Source organism: Pseudorasbora parva, chromosome 4 (genome assembly GCF_024679245.1).
Source record: "Pseudorasbora parva isolate DD20220531a chromosome 4, ASM2467924v1, whole genome shotgun sequence".
NCBI lineage: Eukaryota > Metazoa > Chordata > Actinopteri > Cypriniformes > Gobionidae > Pseudorasbora > Pseudorasbora parva.
In genome coordinates, this window is record NC_090175.1 from 15,336,461 (window position 1) to 15,351,301 (window position 14,841).

Below are 14,841 nucleotides of genomic sequence, written 5' to 3' on the forward strand. Positions count from 1 at the left end.
AAAGAAGAAAAGCCAATTACCAATGACATTTATTTATTAATTATCTCTTAGCTGCTACAGAAACTTTACTAAAACAGTCCTGCTGTAACAGTAATATTAACAGGAATAATTGCGACCACATAAAAAACAGAAAAAGACTTTCAAAGTTTGATTATACAACACAGATAATGGTCAAAGACATTTGTTGGAGGCAGTCATTTTTATTTTACCTTGCTCTACACCACCCATCATATTTGGTGACGTCATGCTAAGTGGAGGTTTGTTGTTCTGAGGGATTCCTGGGCTTTGCATGGGTGGCTTGGGTGATGACGTCCAACCGGGGGAGGGGGCAGGGAGCGAAGGTGACTTCATATGGACGGGTGATGCCCCTGCTGAGCCCATCATAGGAGGAGATTTAATGGCTGCTGCTGCTACTGCTGCAGCTGAAGGCCCACTAAGCATACCAGCCAGCTGGGACGGTGTCTGTGGAGACTTGAGGTTACCTGATGGTGAGCCCAGCATTGGAGACTGGACCTGCCGCAGTGTTGGTGACTTTAGCGGGTTGACATTGACGTTGGGTGAGTTAGCGGGGCCAGACTGGACATTCAGGTCTGAGGGTTTGCGGCTCATATTCCTCTGTCCAGGTGGAGGCCCTGAGTTGTTGGGAGCCTGGTTTGGTGGTAAAGGAGGCATATGACTAAGACGACCATTTCCACCCACATTAACTCTTTGGTCAGGTCCAAAGGATGGCTCGCCTCTGGGACCTCTTGGATTTCCAGGGCCTTGGGGACCCATCCCAGGGAACTGTCGGTTGGGTCCCATGTTGAGGTCTCCTGCATGAGGCTGGTCAGGGAAAGGAGGCCCCTGCATCATTCTCTGTGAAGGAACCACATTATCGGGCATTGGACCTCCACCTTGCCTCATCTTCATAATTTCCTCTGGACTAAGATTCATTGGTGGCTCTCTCATCTTAGGAGGCATCATTTGAGGGCTAGGGCCCATGTTTACATTGAGGTTTCCAGGCCCCATGCCAAATTCACCCATGTCTCGACCAAGACCTTTCACAAACTCCATTCTTGAGGAGGGACTCATGGGACCATCGACTGGCATTCTAGGAAACATCATGCCACCTCCATTTCCAGGCTCCATGGGTCTTTGATTACCCATCATTCGATTCATCTCCATCATCATGCCAGGTGTAAGACCCATGCCTTGTTTATCACCCATACCTTGATGAAACATAGCTTCCTGTACCGACTGAGGATTGGGAAATCTTTCCACCCTTCCACCAGGACCTCCAAACATGCCTTGGCCAGGAGGGAATCCCCTCCCATCACCCATTTTGGGCATATCATCAGGCCAGTTCATACCAGGTCTGGGCATAGCATTGGGTCCTCCATCCATATCAGGGTTCATCATACCTGGGAAGCCAGGCATCCTCTGCATGTGTGGATGCATCCCTCTGGGGCCCATGTTCATCTGGTCAGGGAATGGTTCAGGGCCACCAGGGCCCCACACTTCTCCAGGATTCATCTGGTAGGGTGGCGGTGGGCCTCGCATCATTCCTCTAGGTCCACCCTGATGGAGCATCATGTCTCCCATTGGTCTATGCTGCATTTGTTCCTGCTTGCGCTTCTTCTCATCATAGAACTCTTGCTGCAGTTTTAGCCAGGCCATCTGCTCTGGGGTTATATGGTCTCCATGCTCTCCACCAGGACCTGGATGTGAGTTCATAGGTCCTGGACCTGGTGGAGGAGGTCCAAGATCATCTGGAGAAAAGGGCATGTCTCTAGGACCAGGTGGTCCAAAGGGAGGCCCATCTGGACGTGGTCCTCCTGGACCACCTGGCTTACCAAGGCTTTGTGACTGAGCCATCATTGCTTGAAGAGGCCCTTGTTCTGGTTTCTTAGGTCCTCCTTCCATCATCGAAGAATTAGGTGGAGGTCCAACCATGTTTCCTTGGCCCATGGAAGCCATATCCTTGTCATCTGGGAAGAGCATACGCTGTATATCACGTAAAGTCTGTAAAGAACGTTCCCGGTGTTCAAGTTGCTCTTGAGAAAGGCCCTCAGGGTTGTCCCCCATGCTAGACATGATTTCATGAGCCAGCTGCTGGTGGTGTTGAGCTGTGAGCTTAGCATCTGCTCCTTTAGGTAGATCTAAGGACGGGAAGCTCTGTTGAAGGCCAGCATTTGGAGGCTGGTTGGAGGCCTGGCTACCAGGTGTCCCTGCAGAGTTGCTACCATCATGGGATCCAGCACCATCATGTGGGCTACTACTGGGGAGGCTCTTAGAGTCCATACCAGCTGAAGGTGCATTGTCTGGAGGGAGGCTAGTTGGTTTTGCCCCCTGGGTTGGCTGCTGAGGTTGGGTGGGTTGCGCTTGAGGTTGTTGCTGCTGGCCTGACTGCGCTACTTTAGAGGCTGCTTGGTGGTTCTGATCACTGGAGTGAGATGAGGGCTGTTGCTGGGACGGAACACCCTGTTGTTTAGTTTCATTTCTGAGGGACCCGATCTGATTGTTCTAAAACAGATACAATTAAAAAAACACACAATTTTTTTTTTAACAATGTGTCACATTTACAATGTGTCTGTGAAATTCATGGCATTCAAAGCAAACACAATTCAGTGATGTCCTTTCTTACCAGGGGGAGCTGGGGCTTTCCACCCTTGCCGTTAGAGATATTATTCATGTGGTAAGCGATGATGTTGTCTACATGCCCTGTTATGACTGCATCTGCTGCCCTGAGATGGAAAGAAAAGTTAGTCAAAGCATTGCATAACTGCACTGATGAAAATTAACTCTTTTCTGAGGAACCTTTAATGTCTAATTTATAGTGTGGCGTTTTTATACATAAAAATACTTTGACTAATCCTAGTTTAATGTGTAGAAATAATTTGTTGGTTGATTTTCTTGAACATTTTATCAGTGACACCATCATGTCATTGCTCAGTTTAAGTGTCCCAAACTGCCACACACAGCAACACTGGCTCAACCAATTTAAGAACTTTTTTGCAATTTTGTTCAGTGTTGATAATGTCACAGAAATTGCACAATTCAGCTTTATTCATACTCTCACCATTTAAACTGCTACTGTTAATGTCCATGCAGCTGACCCTATCCACATTTACAACAGTTCTAGAATGAGATGGACAAATAGTCAGAAGAATTTGACACTGGGCTCAGGCCCATCTAGTGTGATGTCAGAGCTGTAATGGCACTGCTCTGTGGGAGAAGCTTCTTATGGTCACAGAATGTCTGACAAAGTTTCTGACACATCCTGTCACTAATATTTGGCATTCTAGTATCTGTCATCCGAGGGTCTAGTTTAAGCAAAGTCAGTGCTTGAACGCGTTCATCGTTTCCCACTACTACTTTTAGACATTTCTTAGCTCAGCAAAAAGAAAATGTTAAAGAGATAGTGTAGTGGGATTTGCTTCTTTGAACTGACAAAACCTTGACACTATGATTTAACAAAACAACTGCATTTTAGCAGTGCACCTGAGGGCAAAATGGCATCCAGTTTTAAAACATTAGCACATATTCATAACTATAAACAGACAACAAGCATTAATGATAATTAACAAACAAAAAAAATATTTACTTGTTGGCCATCTCTGTAGTGAAGACGTAAACAACCTTTGACCCTGGTTTCTGCCCACTCCCCAGTTCAGACGTTGTGCTCTGTCCTCCAACTGCATTGTGGGTAGGCGTAGAGGCAGAAAGAGCCCCTGGATCTGGCTTTATGTCAGTAGAGTTACAGTCTGTGCAAAATATAATACATGTTACATTAACCACAATAAGTTCATTTTGTCAATCATTCTGTTTAGTGATGCACATAAGAAGAAAGAATCTGCAGACTTGTTGTAATTTCAAAATGTGGGTAAAAACAGCAGAATGTATTTGGAAAATTCTGTTAAAACTGAATTGAATTGAAATGAATTTTTTAATGCTAGTTCCAATTTAATGTGGAAATTCACAAAGTTCTGAGTATAGATTCTGTGCAAGCCTGGTGATACACTAAGCATGGCAAAACAAATTTCATTAGTTTATAAATTGCATTAGTAATCATGCAAAGTTGTTCAATAGAATACTGCAAACACATGCTTGATCTGAATGTGGCTATATATGCATAATAAATCTGTGCTGCAAGGTGAAAACAATTACCATCAAGTGTTTTGTACCTACATTTTTAAGGTAAAAAAAACACATAAAACACTTTACACTTTAGATGCACTTCATTACAAATCCAATAAACAAATCAATAAATAAAATACTGAAACTACGTACTGAAGAATCCTGGGTCATCTTCATCGCTCTCTCCTCCTGAACACCAATCTGCACCGCTGTAGGGCAACCGTCGCTCTCCAACACATAATCTTTTTGCTCTACTGCCTATTTCTTTAGAGAGACAGAAGAGCATGATTACCATAATGTTCATGAATTGGTCAAGAGATTTCTTATTGCTACTGAATTGTAGGTTTATTTCTAACACAAAAAGGATCGTAGAAACTATAGCAAATCACCAATGGAAGTGTAGTACCAGATTAGTCTTTCTGAGCAACAGTCCCCTTAAAGTTTTACACCTGCATGAATACATAGAGCACTTACATTCATCATAACTTCTATTCATTATAAAGTGCTGTGCTATCCTCTGGCATTCTCTCCTCATGCCATATTTACTAATCCAGGCTGTTCTGAAACTTTTAAAGGAGCCTAGGATAACTTAAAACAAACTTTTGATAACTTGCAGCCAAAAATACACACATTGCTCTCTTCAGAAAGCGATTAAAACTTTTTTTTGGACACGTAGAAAGTTCTAAGTCACCATTAAAATGTCATCAAACCACAGGCCAGTTCATTATAATGTTTGGAGCACTGTATGCGACCCAGTCTGTTATATTCCACAAATCATTCGATTAAAATGGTTTTAAAACCTCTCAATAATGTACTGAGTAGGGCTGTGTATTGCCAAGACTCTGGCGATACAATATGTATCACAATACAGGGGTTACGATACGATATATTGCAATATATTGCGATATTGTAAGAGAGGCAATATATTGGGATCTCTTTTTTGTGTTTTTGTTTTTTATAATTTAAAAGAACACAACCATAAGCCTAAAACACGAGACAAAGTATTTTATTTAATTAATACAGTATAATTTGTATCACTAATCATATGCAATGTGCAATCTAAGTTGAGGGAAATGTAAAGTTACTGCAGGATTCTTTGTGTAAATGTTTTAAAGGTTCACAGTATAGCAGTGGCTATTTAACAGCAGGAAGTGCAGTCCATTTCATGACTGAATGACTGTTTTGTTTTTATTTAACACAGCAGCCCCGATCACATAGAACGCGTTTTTGCAGCGAGAGGCGCCTTTTTTGAATGGATTTCGTTTGGCAGAGCGTTATGCGCGCTGCTTATGCGCCCTGGGCGCCTCGCGTTTTAAACGAATACTGCACCTCGTTTTTGAAGGATCGCTCCGAGCGCATGAAGTTGAAAAAAGTCAGCTCTGAGCGGAAAAGCATGCAACATCATCGCGCTTATTTTCTGTTGTCCAATCGAATGAATGAAGCGGCAGGCCTTCCGTTGTGTTGACCGTTACATTGATTTGACTGACAGTACAGGTGATTCGGGGGTTGCCTAGAAACATTAAAGCGCACTGCTCATTTTTGAATGAAAAAACGGCGACCAAAAAAGGGAGTGCAGTGCGCCTCGCGTTTTCGAACCTGAAAAACGTGTGTGATCGGACCCTAAAGCTGTTTTCTATAAAGCAGTCTATTGTATAAAGTGATATTTCAAGTAACGTTACTGAACTGCAGAGCTGGTGCATCCATATCCACATCGCTGTTATATTTCGTTCTCCTGCCACCGCTGTCAGTTTTGGTGTGTGTTTATTTTGTTACTGAGTGGAAAACGTGCAGGACATTCTATCGAAATGCTTCTCAGCAGCGCGGGTGACGTCAGGATGGTAAGCGAGCCCTCCGTTTCAATGTGTTTCACAAATATTAGATTATAACTTGGCCTATTTTGCAAACAAAATGATTCTTGTCGATTTCCTTAGTGGCTTCTTTTTAGATGAAGCCAACATGAGTCCACACTTCAGCTCTGTATACTGCAAGAGCGGAATAATTATATCGTCTTAAGAGCTGGGTTTGCTAATGTAAACACTAGTGATGCACGCACTTTTACTCTGCGCTTCTCCGGCTCCGCGTCAGTTATACGTTCTGAGATAGCACTGCTATCTAGCGGTTGGGTGTTATACAGTCTGTGGTTTAAACCGAACACAAAGCCACGAATCTTGGATGTAAATAAATAAATATATAAATATCGATACAGCGTTTTTGAGAATCGATACAGTATCGGCAAACAAAATATCACGATATTCACGTGTATCGATATTTTCTTACACCCCTAGTACTGAGCAATTTGAAGTTGCATAAAAAAAAGCACAAATACATATACACCAATTTGCAAGTTACTACACAAACATACACTACACAATATAGATCTATCTGCTTGCTCTATCTGCTTGGTTGATCTCAATTCGTGCTGCAGAGTCTGTAGCCATTTTTAAAAAAACATCTTAAGACACATCTTTTCCAATTGCACCTGACCAATAAAGAATAGCACTTAACTATCCATTCAATTTTGTTTGTTTGTCAAAAAAAAAAAAAAAAAAGTTTGTGTACTGTGCTTAATTAACTGAGACATCTTACAGCTCTTACAGGTTGTTGGCCTTGTTTGTTTCGTTGCTTCTATTGCTCTCCCCTTTTTTGTCTGCTAAAGCATCTGCTAAATGATTAAATGTAAAATGTAATGTAAATCTACAACCTAATGTGTAAACAATTATGATGATTGCACAAGTTTTTACCCACTATAATGTTAATTTTTAATGGCAAAGAGAACACCTTGTAAAAACAAAGTACAATCTTATTTTACTGGCAATATTTTATGTGGCTTTTTTCTATGGCCAGTTGTGCAGACAGCCTAAAACATTCAGCAGTTCAAAGGAACGGCTATAATAAAATCAACAATACAGCTGACCTCCAGTGACGAGACAAGAAGATAAAAAAAAATCACTGTCAGTGTGAACAAGGTTTACGAAAGAGAATAAAATAGCACTACTGTTAGTTTCTATGCCACTGGTTAGATCCCAGACCACAACATCTCACTGAAACTGGGACACAGTTGGGTCAAAGGGGAGATATAAGACTTCCTGTGTACAGACAACACACACCGCTCAAACAAACGGCAAGAGCAAACTCTCGACAGCTTGAACAAACACAAACATGCACACCAAACTGCCTTACAAGCTGTCTCCTTGTGAGCATACAAGCACACCGGTACACAAAGAAAACCAAACAGGTTGCTTCTGGACAAGCCATTTCTGACTTAAACATAAACAGCAGCACTGTTGATGAAAACACACGTAAGCGGTCTTTAAATGTTCTTTCTGTGCTGTGTCTTGGGCACAAAGAATTTACCATAAAAAAATAAAACAAAATAAAAGTAAAGTAAAAAGATTTTCAAACAAAAACAAACAAAATGCCTGCGCCTCACAATGAAATGTGTTTATGCAGAGGAATTAACAACCAGCAGGGGTCCTTTAAACTGTCAAGCACACCAAACTTAAGGGGGGGGGGGGGGGGGGGGGGGGGAAGGAAGGTGTCTCCCCCTCACTCAGCAAACCAAATGGTATGTTCCCTGGCGTTCCAAAACCAGGCCTATCTTGTGATGCTGCCACTAGGAAACACAGAGGTGTGGATGTCTTTATGCATCACTACAGCCCTCAGTGCAACCCAGAGGAGGCAGGCAAACATGCGACAGAGAAACCAGCAAATATGCGTGACCCTTGGGATGGGATATGTGTGTTCGCTTTCTGGATCATTAAAAAGTCATTCCCAATGGAGCTTATAGTCTATATCAGCGGTTCCCAATTTTTTTTTACCTGCGCACCCCCTTCTATGTCCCGAACAGGTTTGCGCACCCCCAATACCCACTTAAAAAAAAAGTAAAAAAAAATAACAAAGCTTTGTTTTATCGCCATATAAAGAGTTTAATCGTGGGCAAATAACCAGAACATGAATGACAATAACAACATCAAAAAAGTTTCTATATAATGCAACAAAGCTTTTCAAGTGCAACATGTTTCACTATTCTCTCCGTCTCTTTTGCCTCCAAATCCTCACTCTCTCTTGGTCCCTCTCCTCCTTCGTCACTAACTGTCCCACTTGACAGTTCCCCTGATTTCAGACAGTTAAGCATACACACACACACACATTTGGAATGAATGAAACGAGTTGGCACGCATAGAGATGTGACGTGTGGAAATTTTCCCACTGGTTAATCAATGTGTGTTTACACCGGTATCACCGACTGGGCTTCACTAATTCTATCTAACCGAAAGGAACATATGCACACGGCTGCTCCGGTATTAATAACGGAGCGGAGCAAAGCGAGTACTTTCAATGCATTCCTATGAAAGTTAAGCTTCCATATGCATATTCGGTTTAGAATTAGCGCCAGTTCGGGGGCGGGTTGCTTGAACTGTGGGTTCATTAGCCTATTATTCTTAAAGAAAAACACAACAACACACAATGACAAATTCACATAAATAGGCACTTTTACATTTTACTTTGAAGTCAAATCTTCCGCGATCATCTTGTCTTTTTTTTATTATTATTATTGTATGGAAAATCCCATTTAAAAAAAAAAAAAAGACTGCCATTACATTTTTCCTCTCGCGCACCCCCTGGTGGCAGCTCGCGTACCCCTGGGGGTGCGCGCACACCACACTTTGGGAATCCCTAGTCTATATCATGACACAAGGATACAGAACAGGGACCAGAACCCCATGAAAATAACAACACAGCATGGCATAAAAGCATAAAAAGGTCCTTAAGTTCGAGCCTTAATGGTCTATTCTCAGGACACCATTTAGCCTTTAGTTAAATTGAGATTGTCCATGTGATTTTTGAATATGGTAAAAGGCAAAGCTATGTTACAATCTTTCAGTATTTTATCACGTTTAAACTTGTATTTGCCTTGTCAAGCTAAAAATATAAAAACTAGCAGCAACAAAACAACCAGACACTACCAAACTTTCCTCAGTTATCTATTCAGATTGTAAGCAAATGAATTCCCTACTGTAAGAGGGCTGTTACATAGCACTTAAAAGGCCCACTGAAATCAAAATTAAAGTTTTTTAGCTTTTAGTATGACAATGTCAGCCTTAAAGTTATGAATAAGCTGGTGTGTTCCAAAACAAGGACAAAATTCGTATTTAGGAGACATAAGCATTCAAATCTTACAGTCTCTCACTTCCATTAAAACGAATTACAGATTTTGATGACTTCACCTTCTCGTCAAATCTTCTGTCCAATAAAAAAGCTCTCTAGAATCTAAAGCCCGCCCCCTACGCTGCTGAAATCAGTCAGTTAGACATTTACTAATTGAATTTCATGGTGAACAGCACATAGCACACTATACATGCGCTAGGAAACTATTTCGTGTTAATATGCTTTCAGTTGAGGGGAATGAAGTCTGGTTTCTCGTTAGTTTCACGCACCGCAGCAGCACACACACACAGTCTAGACCAGAGCCGTTGATTAGAGATGAGAGCGCAGCGCGGATCATATGAGCGAGTCGGCGCGGACAACAAACATATTGGACCCATTTGAATTATGCACAGAATAATATATTTCAAAGCGATATGGATGAGATTATGATGCTAAACGGTTAGAGGAAACTGGCTTTACCAAACAGAAAGGCTCTAGTCAAACTGACCCTGTGTATTAACAAAACGCTACTGGCTGTTTCAAAAAAGGGGAGGAGCTGCTAACAGCTGGAGCTGATTCAAGGGGAAGTCACGTCAACACTGACGTTTTCAGGCACTTCAGTGGGCCTTTAAGGGTTAGCGACGATAAATAGCTACTGATAGTTTGCATGGCTGTAACCACATATTTAAGATTGAAGGTAGATAAAAAATTAAACATTTATAATAAAAAAACTATTTTTGGTTGACCCCTAATCTCAATACTGGGAAGACATCTTGCTATGGGGGGAAAACAGTTTCTTGGAAGTTTTTCAGATTAAATAAAAATACATTTTTGAGAATGGGCCTAATGTTCGCTCTGGGAAAAAAATATGTACATTCAATGTCAGAACAAGGTGGTAACAGTATCATTCTGTGCCACAGGATGATCATAATATTCAGAGATACAAAAATAACTGCATCATGACACCGCTCAATATAATTACCTGACCAAGATAGTATGGCAAGATACAAGAGATGCTTAAAACCACACTATAGGTCATTTAAAACCACAGTGGTTAAATGATCCCTTTATTGAATGACAATCTATGAATGCAAGATCTTCCCTGTTTTCATTACCTTTCTGGTCCCCTTCATTGCTTGGCGTTCCTGTATCCCTTTGTTCGAATGACTCCACTGAAGTACTTCTCTCTCTCTTAATTTTTCCTTTTGCACCATTGCCTGAACTCAGGCCTTGTCCATTTTTGAGTCCCATACTCCCTATGGAGCCTTGGGGACCTTTGGGTGTGTGGCTTCCACTCAGCGACTTGGGGTCACAAGGAGACGACTGTGATTGGCTGCCACCGCCCCCCTGCTTTCCCTGGTTGGGCAGTTTGGAGTCCATCTGTGCGGCGCTAGAGGGGGACATCACGGGTGGCGACCTCACCATGGCCTCCTGCTTGGATTTCGGACTGCTGAGAAAAGCAAAAAGCAAAGGTCTGTGAGAATGGCCCAGGGCACACGTGCATGGTCAAGATCTCTGATTTCATTGGTACTGATAAAAGAAAACATAAATCAGTGTTTCTCAAACTCCAGTCCTGGGGACCCACCTATAAGAATACTTTAAATGCTTAACACACCTGATTCAAGTTTCTTAGTGTGCTGAATAGGGAAACATCTAAAACATTTTGGGTGCTGGGGCTCAAGGACTGGAGTTGAGAAAGACGGACGTAAATGAACACCTAGAATAGAGATAAATGAAAAAATATTTTTCATATCAAACAAAAGTTTCTTTTAAAAGTAGCCAATATAGCCAGGGTGAAGTGTTACAAACCCAACCAATTGGTTTTCTGTGAAAATTTGAGCATTGGTAATGCAAACTATGCAAAAGTGTTATACTTTTTAAATTAAAGACTTTTAAAGACTCATGCTCGTCAAGGTCGGATTTATTAAATCAAAAATAGGTCTAAAATGCAATGTGAAATATTTTTACATTTGTTCATATTTATATTTAAAAATTATAATGTGTAATTATCAAAATGTACTTATTATATACTACATTTATTAAATATAAAATAGATATTCTTAAAAACCCTTTACAAAAAAATTATAGATAAACAGTCTGTGCTTGTTTGTTAGGGGTGCACAATTTGACCCTGCAAAAAATTGTATATGACTAATAAAAATCAACATCATAATAAAAATATAATAACAAATATTACTATTGTACTAACACTATTTCACCACAAAACAGAGTATTTAAAAATAAATCATCACTTCACATAAAATTGCAGGGGGCCTATAACGTCAAATCATTAGAAAGGCTTTGATAAAAATGTATTATTTTGTCAGGAAATCCTATGGGTCCAGTATCAGGAATACAAAACAAGACCTTAAAGAACAAATAGCACTAAACTATTATTCTGGTTTCCACTTTGTCGGTGGAAAAGCAGTGGAATCCTAAGTCCTAACCAATACCTTCCCTCACTTTGGTAAATAATCTGCCAAAAACACAGGCCAGAGTGTAGAAAAACGGAGACGACCGAGTCATATCTTAGCAGCTGTCCGGCTGATAGCCACCACACCCTAAAAACATGCCATTCAATAATAGGAGGAAAATCTTGACGTGTACCGGTGACGCAATTACAGTACTCTCAGTGACCTTATGTCCTAGCCCTGTTCTTTGTTGACAGAGTGCCAGGTTAATATTTAATCAACACTAGTCAAACCAGATCTGCCACAAGCTAGCCTCCATCCATACCCAAAGCAATGAGTCCACAGTGTCTGGTTACATGCCAACTGTAAGGAAACCAGGGGGAACTATTTACACACCAACAGTAAGGGCTGGTCATTGTTGGACACCTTTGAGTTTGGCATTGCAACCATTATGGATCTTGAATGTGTGCCTAAGAAATTAAAAAGTAAGGTACCAGTTACACAGGCCATGTTTCAGAACTGTGCACACTGTAATGCTAAATATTTTCCAACATCCAGAGAAAATTCAAACGTCTTGGACAGCAGGCATATACAAAATGGGGTGTGATTAGGCTACGTGCCATAGTGTTCACTGAAGGACTCCCAGGAGCCCCTCTGCCGATGCCTTAACCAGCTCCAGATCTGTGAATCAGCAAGAGCAGCCATTTTGGAACCAACGTCCAGCAGGGCGGGATGTATAAGCTCTGGCTGAGCTGAAGTGGGTCAGTTTCTCATATGCTCAATGAGGTTCTGGAAGCTTTCCAGGTCCAGCTCTGCCTTTAGGGCACAGTTTCCCCTGCACTTCTGCCGCAGTTACTTCAGCTTGCACTGGTTTCCTGTCCACAAGAGACAGCTCAATGGCCATAAGCACAGTGGGAATTGCAAGTAAGTGGGCAGCGAATGAGTCGCTTGTGTGGTGCATCTCCATTAAAAACTCATACGCTTAAGAATATTTTAATATAAGATTGCAGTGAATTAATTATATCTACATTTGTCCTACTACTGCATTAAAACTGTTTATGAACACATTTACCCAGGCAATGCTACACTTTTTTTTTTAACCTGTCAACTGTCATCTGTGATTTTTTTATTATATTATATTTATTATATCCTGTGTCAAATGTATATATTTTTGTCCAAATATAACAAAATAGTTTGCAGATACAGAAACGTGAGACTTTTCCAACGATATGTGATTTGTCAATATTAGAAAGGGTTTTTATTATAAAGAAGTTAAATAAATATGAAACATGACGACGCCACTTGGGGAGGAGCCCACTAGAGGTCCGATTTCAAAACGGTTTCACAGGATAAATCTTAACATTGTAAGCTTTGGAAAGATATATAGTTTATCAACATTAGATCAGGATAAATCTAGGATATAATGGTTTTAAACATGCAGTGGCAAATGGGCCCACCGGTGGGCCAGTGACAGTTAACAGGTTAAAATAGGGATGTTCAAAATACATTTTCAAAACCAACTACTGTTCAAAACAAGTCTAGATAGACATATCCACTACTCGTTTTGGACGACTAGTCAACTGTGGTGACATCCTTGCTAATTATAGTAGTAAATCATAATATAATAACTGCTCATTATGTAAAAACATAAGTATTACATTATTATTTTAATACAATGTTCATGTAATCATTTTCTCAATGCAGCTAAAATTTACATTATAAACTCACCAAAAACATAATTGTCATATCTTTTAAAACAAAAAATATTATTAACAAATTAATTCCCGCAGACTATAGGAGATTTTAAATCCTATCCGATTATGAAATCTAGTTCCCTCACAGACAGAAAGAGAATCTTCAGATTTTTTCTCTCTCTCAAATCTCAAACATGCACACGCTACAAGATTTGAACATTGTTGCGCATCACACACTATAAGATGTTATTAAGAGATTATCATGCCAGGACGAGCACCTCATGTGATCTCATGGAGAAGCGGATGTAAACGTGTATGTAGCAGATCGTCATTGCGGTCTCAACAGCTCTCTGCACTCACCCAGCGTGTTCAAAACCAAGGTGATTTCTCCTCAGCTCTTCTCTTTGTCCCTACAGTTGTGTCATGTTTTCGAAGACACGTTATACATGACCCTGGACCACAAAATCCGTCACAAGTCACCAGGGTATATTTGTGGCAATAGCCAACAATAAAGTGCATGGGTCAAAATTAGTTTTTTTAATGCCAAAAGCCATTAGGATATTAAGTATTAAGTACTATTATTATTTTAATTCTTAAATAATTTTTTTAAAATAAAATCGGACCAGATCAGGAGGTTAAAGATTTGATCTGTAAATGCCTCAAATTACTAGATAATCTCTGCCGAACATCGGAACCGACCAATATAATGGACCAGATTTTTTCTCTGATTGTCGAGAGGGGGTAAATCAGGCATAAATTGATCAAAAACTCCTGTAGTCTGAGCTTGGCTTTACAGTACATTTAAAAAAAAAACTAAATCCAGTCTTAAACTACCTGCAAAGTGCGACAGATTTAAATATTGATGCAATAACTATTATTATTATAATATTTTCATTAAACAAAGCATTGGTTTTCCTTTACAGTTCATTTAAAAATCTAAATCCAGCCTTAAAGTTGGAGTAAGTAATATTTGAAAATGGTTGGACCGACAACCAGACACGACAACAAATGTGTAGCCAATCAGTATTAGGGGGCGTATGACATGGAGGAGAGAAACCAAGCAAGAGGGAGAGATTTGAAGAAAGACTGTTGAAAGACAGATGCCAGAGACATTACAAAAGAGAAAAGCTCATAAGAATAATCACTGGATAGACACCCACTCTTGCTTGCATTGTGTGTGTAACGGAGGACAGCTAGAGAGTTGTGCAGGCTCATGACTGATATAGAAAGCAGCGTTTATAGTTTAGCGTCCTTGTTGTATATCTCTCTCGCATGCCAGCAATCAGGGATTCGAGACCGACTCCGAGCAGGCGGTTAGGATTGAAGAGTGCACTTTGGAGGCGGAGCAATGAAGAGAGTGGTGTGTTTGTTTGGGTTCATTTCAAATATCAACAACGTTCAGCAAGAACTTTGAGAAATATTGCTTACCCCACCTTTAACCTGCCTACAAAATCCACCAAGCTACTGCTGCT

The 14,841-nt window shown here is 40.6% G+C and overlaps 1 protein-coding gene across 3 annotated transcripts in view; it reads right to left on the reverse strand.

The window, feature by feature from the left end:
* Window positions 1-14,841, reverse strand: part of bcl9 (BCL9 transcription coactivator) — a 177,673-nt gene that overhangs the window by 2,989 nt on the left and 159,843 nt on the right. For all 3 annotated transcript variants that reach the window (XM_067441017.1, XM_067441016.1, XM_067441015.1), the window contains exons 5-9: window positions 10,380-10,714; window positions 4,270-4,380; window positions 3,584-3,743; window positions 2,624-2,723; window positions 210-2,502 (exon numbers count right to left, since the gene is read on the reverse strand). In XM_067441017.1, the coding sequence (XP_067297118.1) occupies window positions 210-2,502; window positions 2,624-2,723; window positions 3,584-3,743; window positions 4,270-4,380; window positions 10,380-10,714 (2,999 nt within the window). The remainder of the gene's footprint in view (window positions 1-209; window positions 2,503-2,623; window positions 2,724-3,583; window positions 3,744-4,269; window positions 4,381-10,379; window positions 10,715-14,841) is intronic.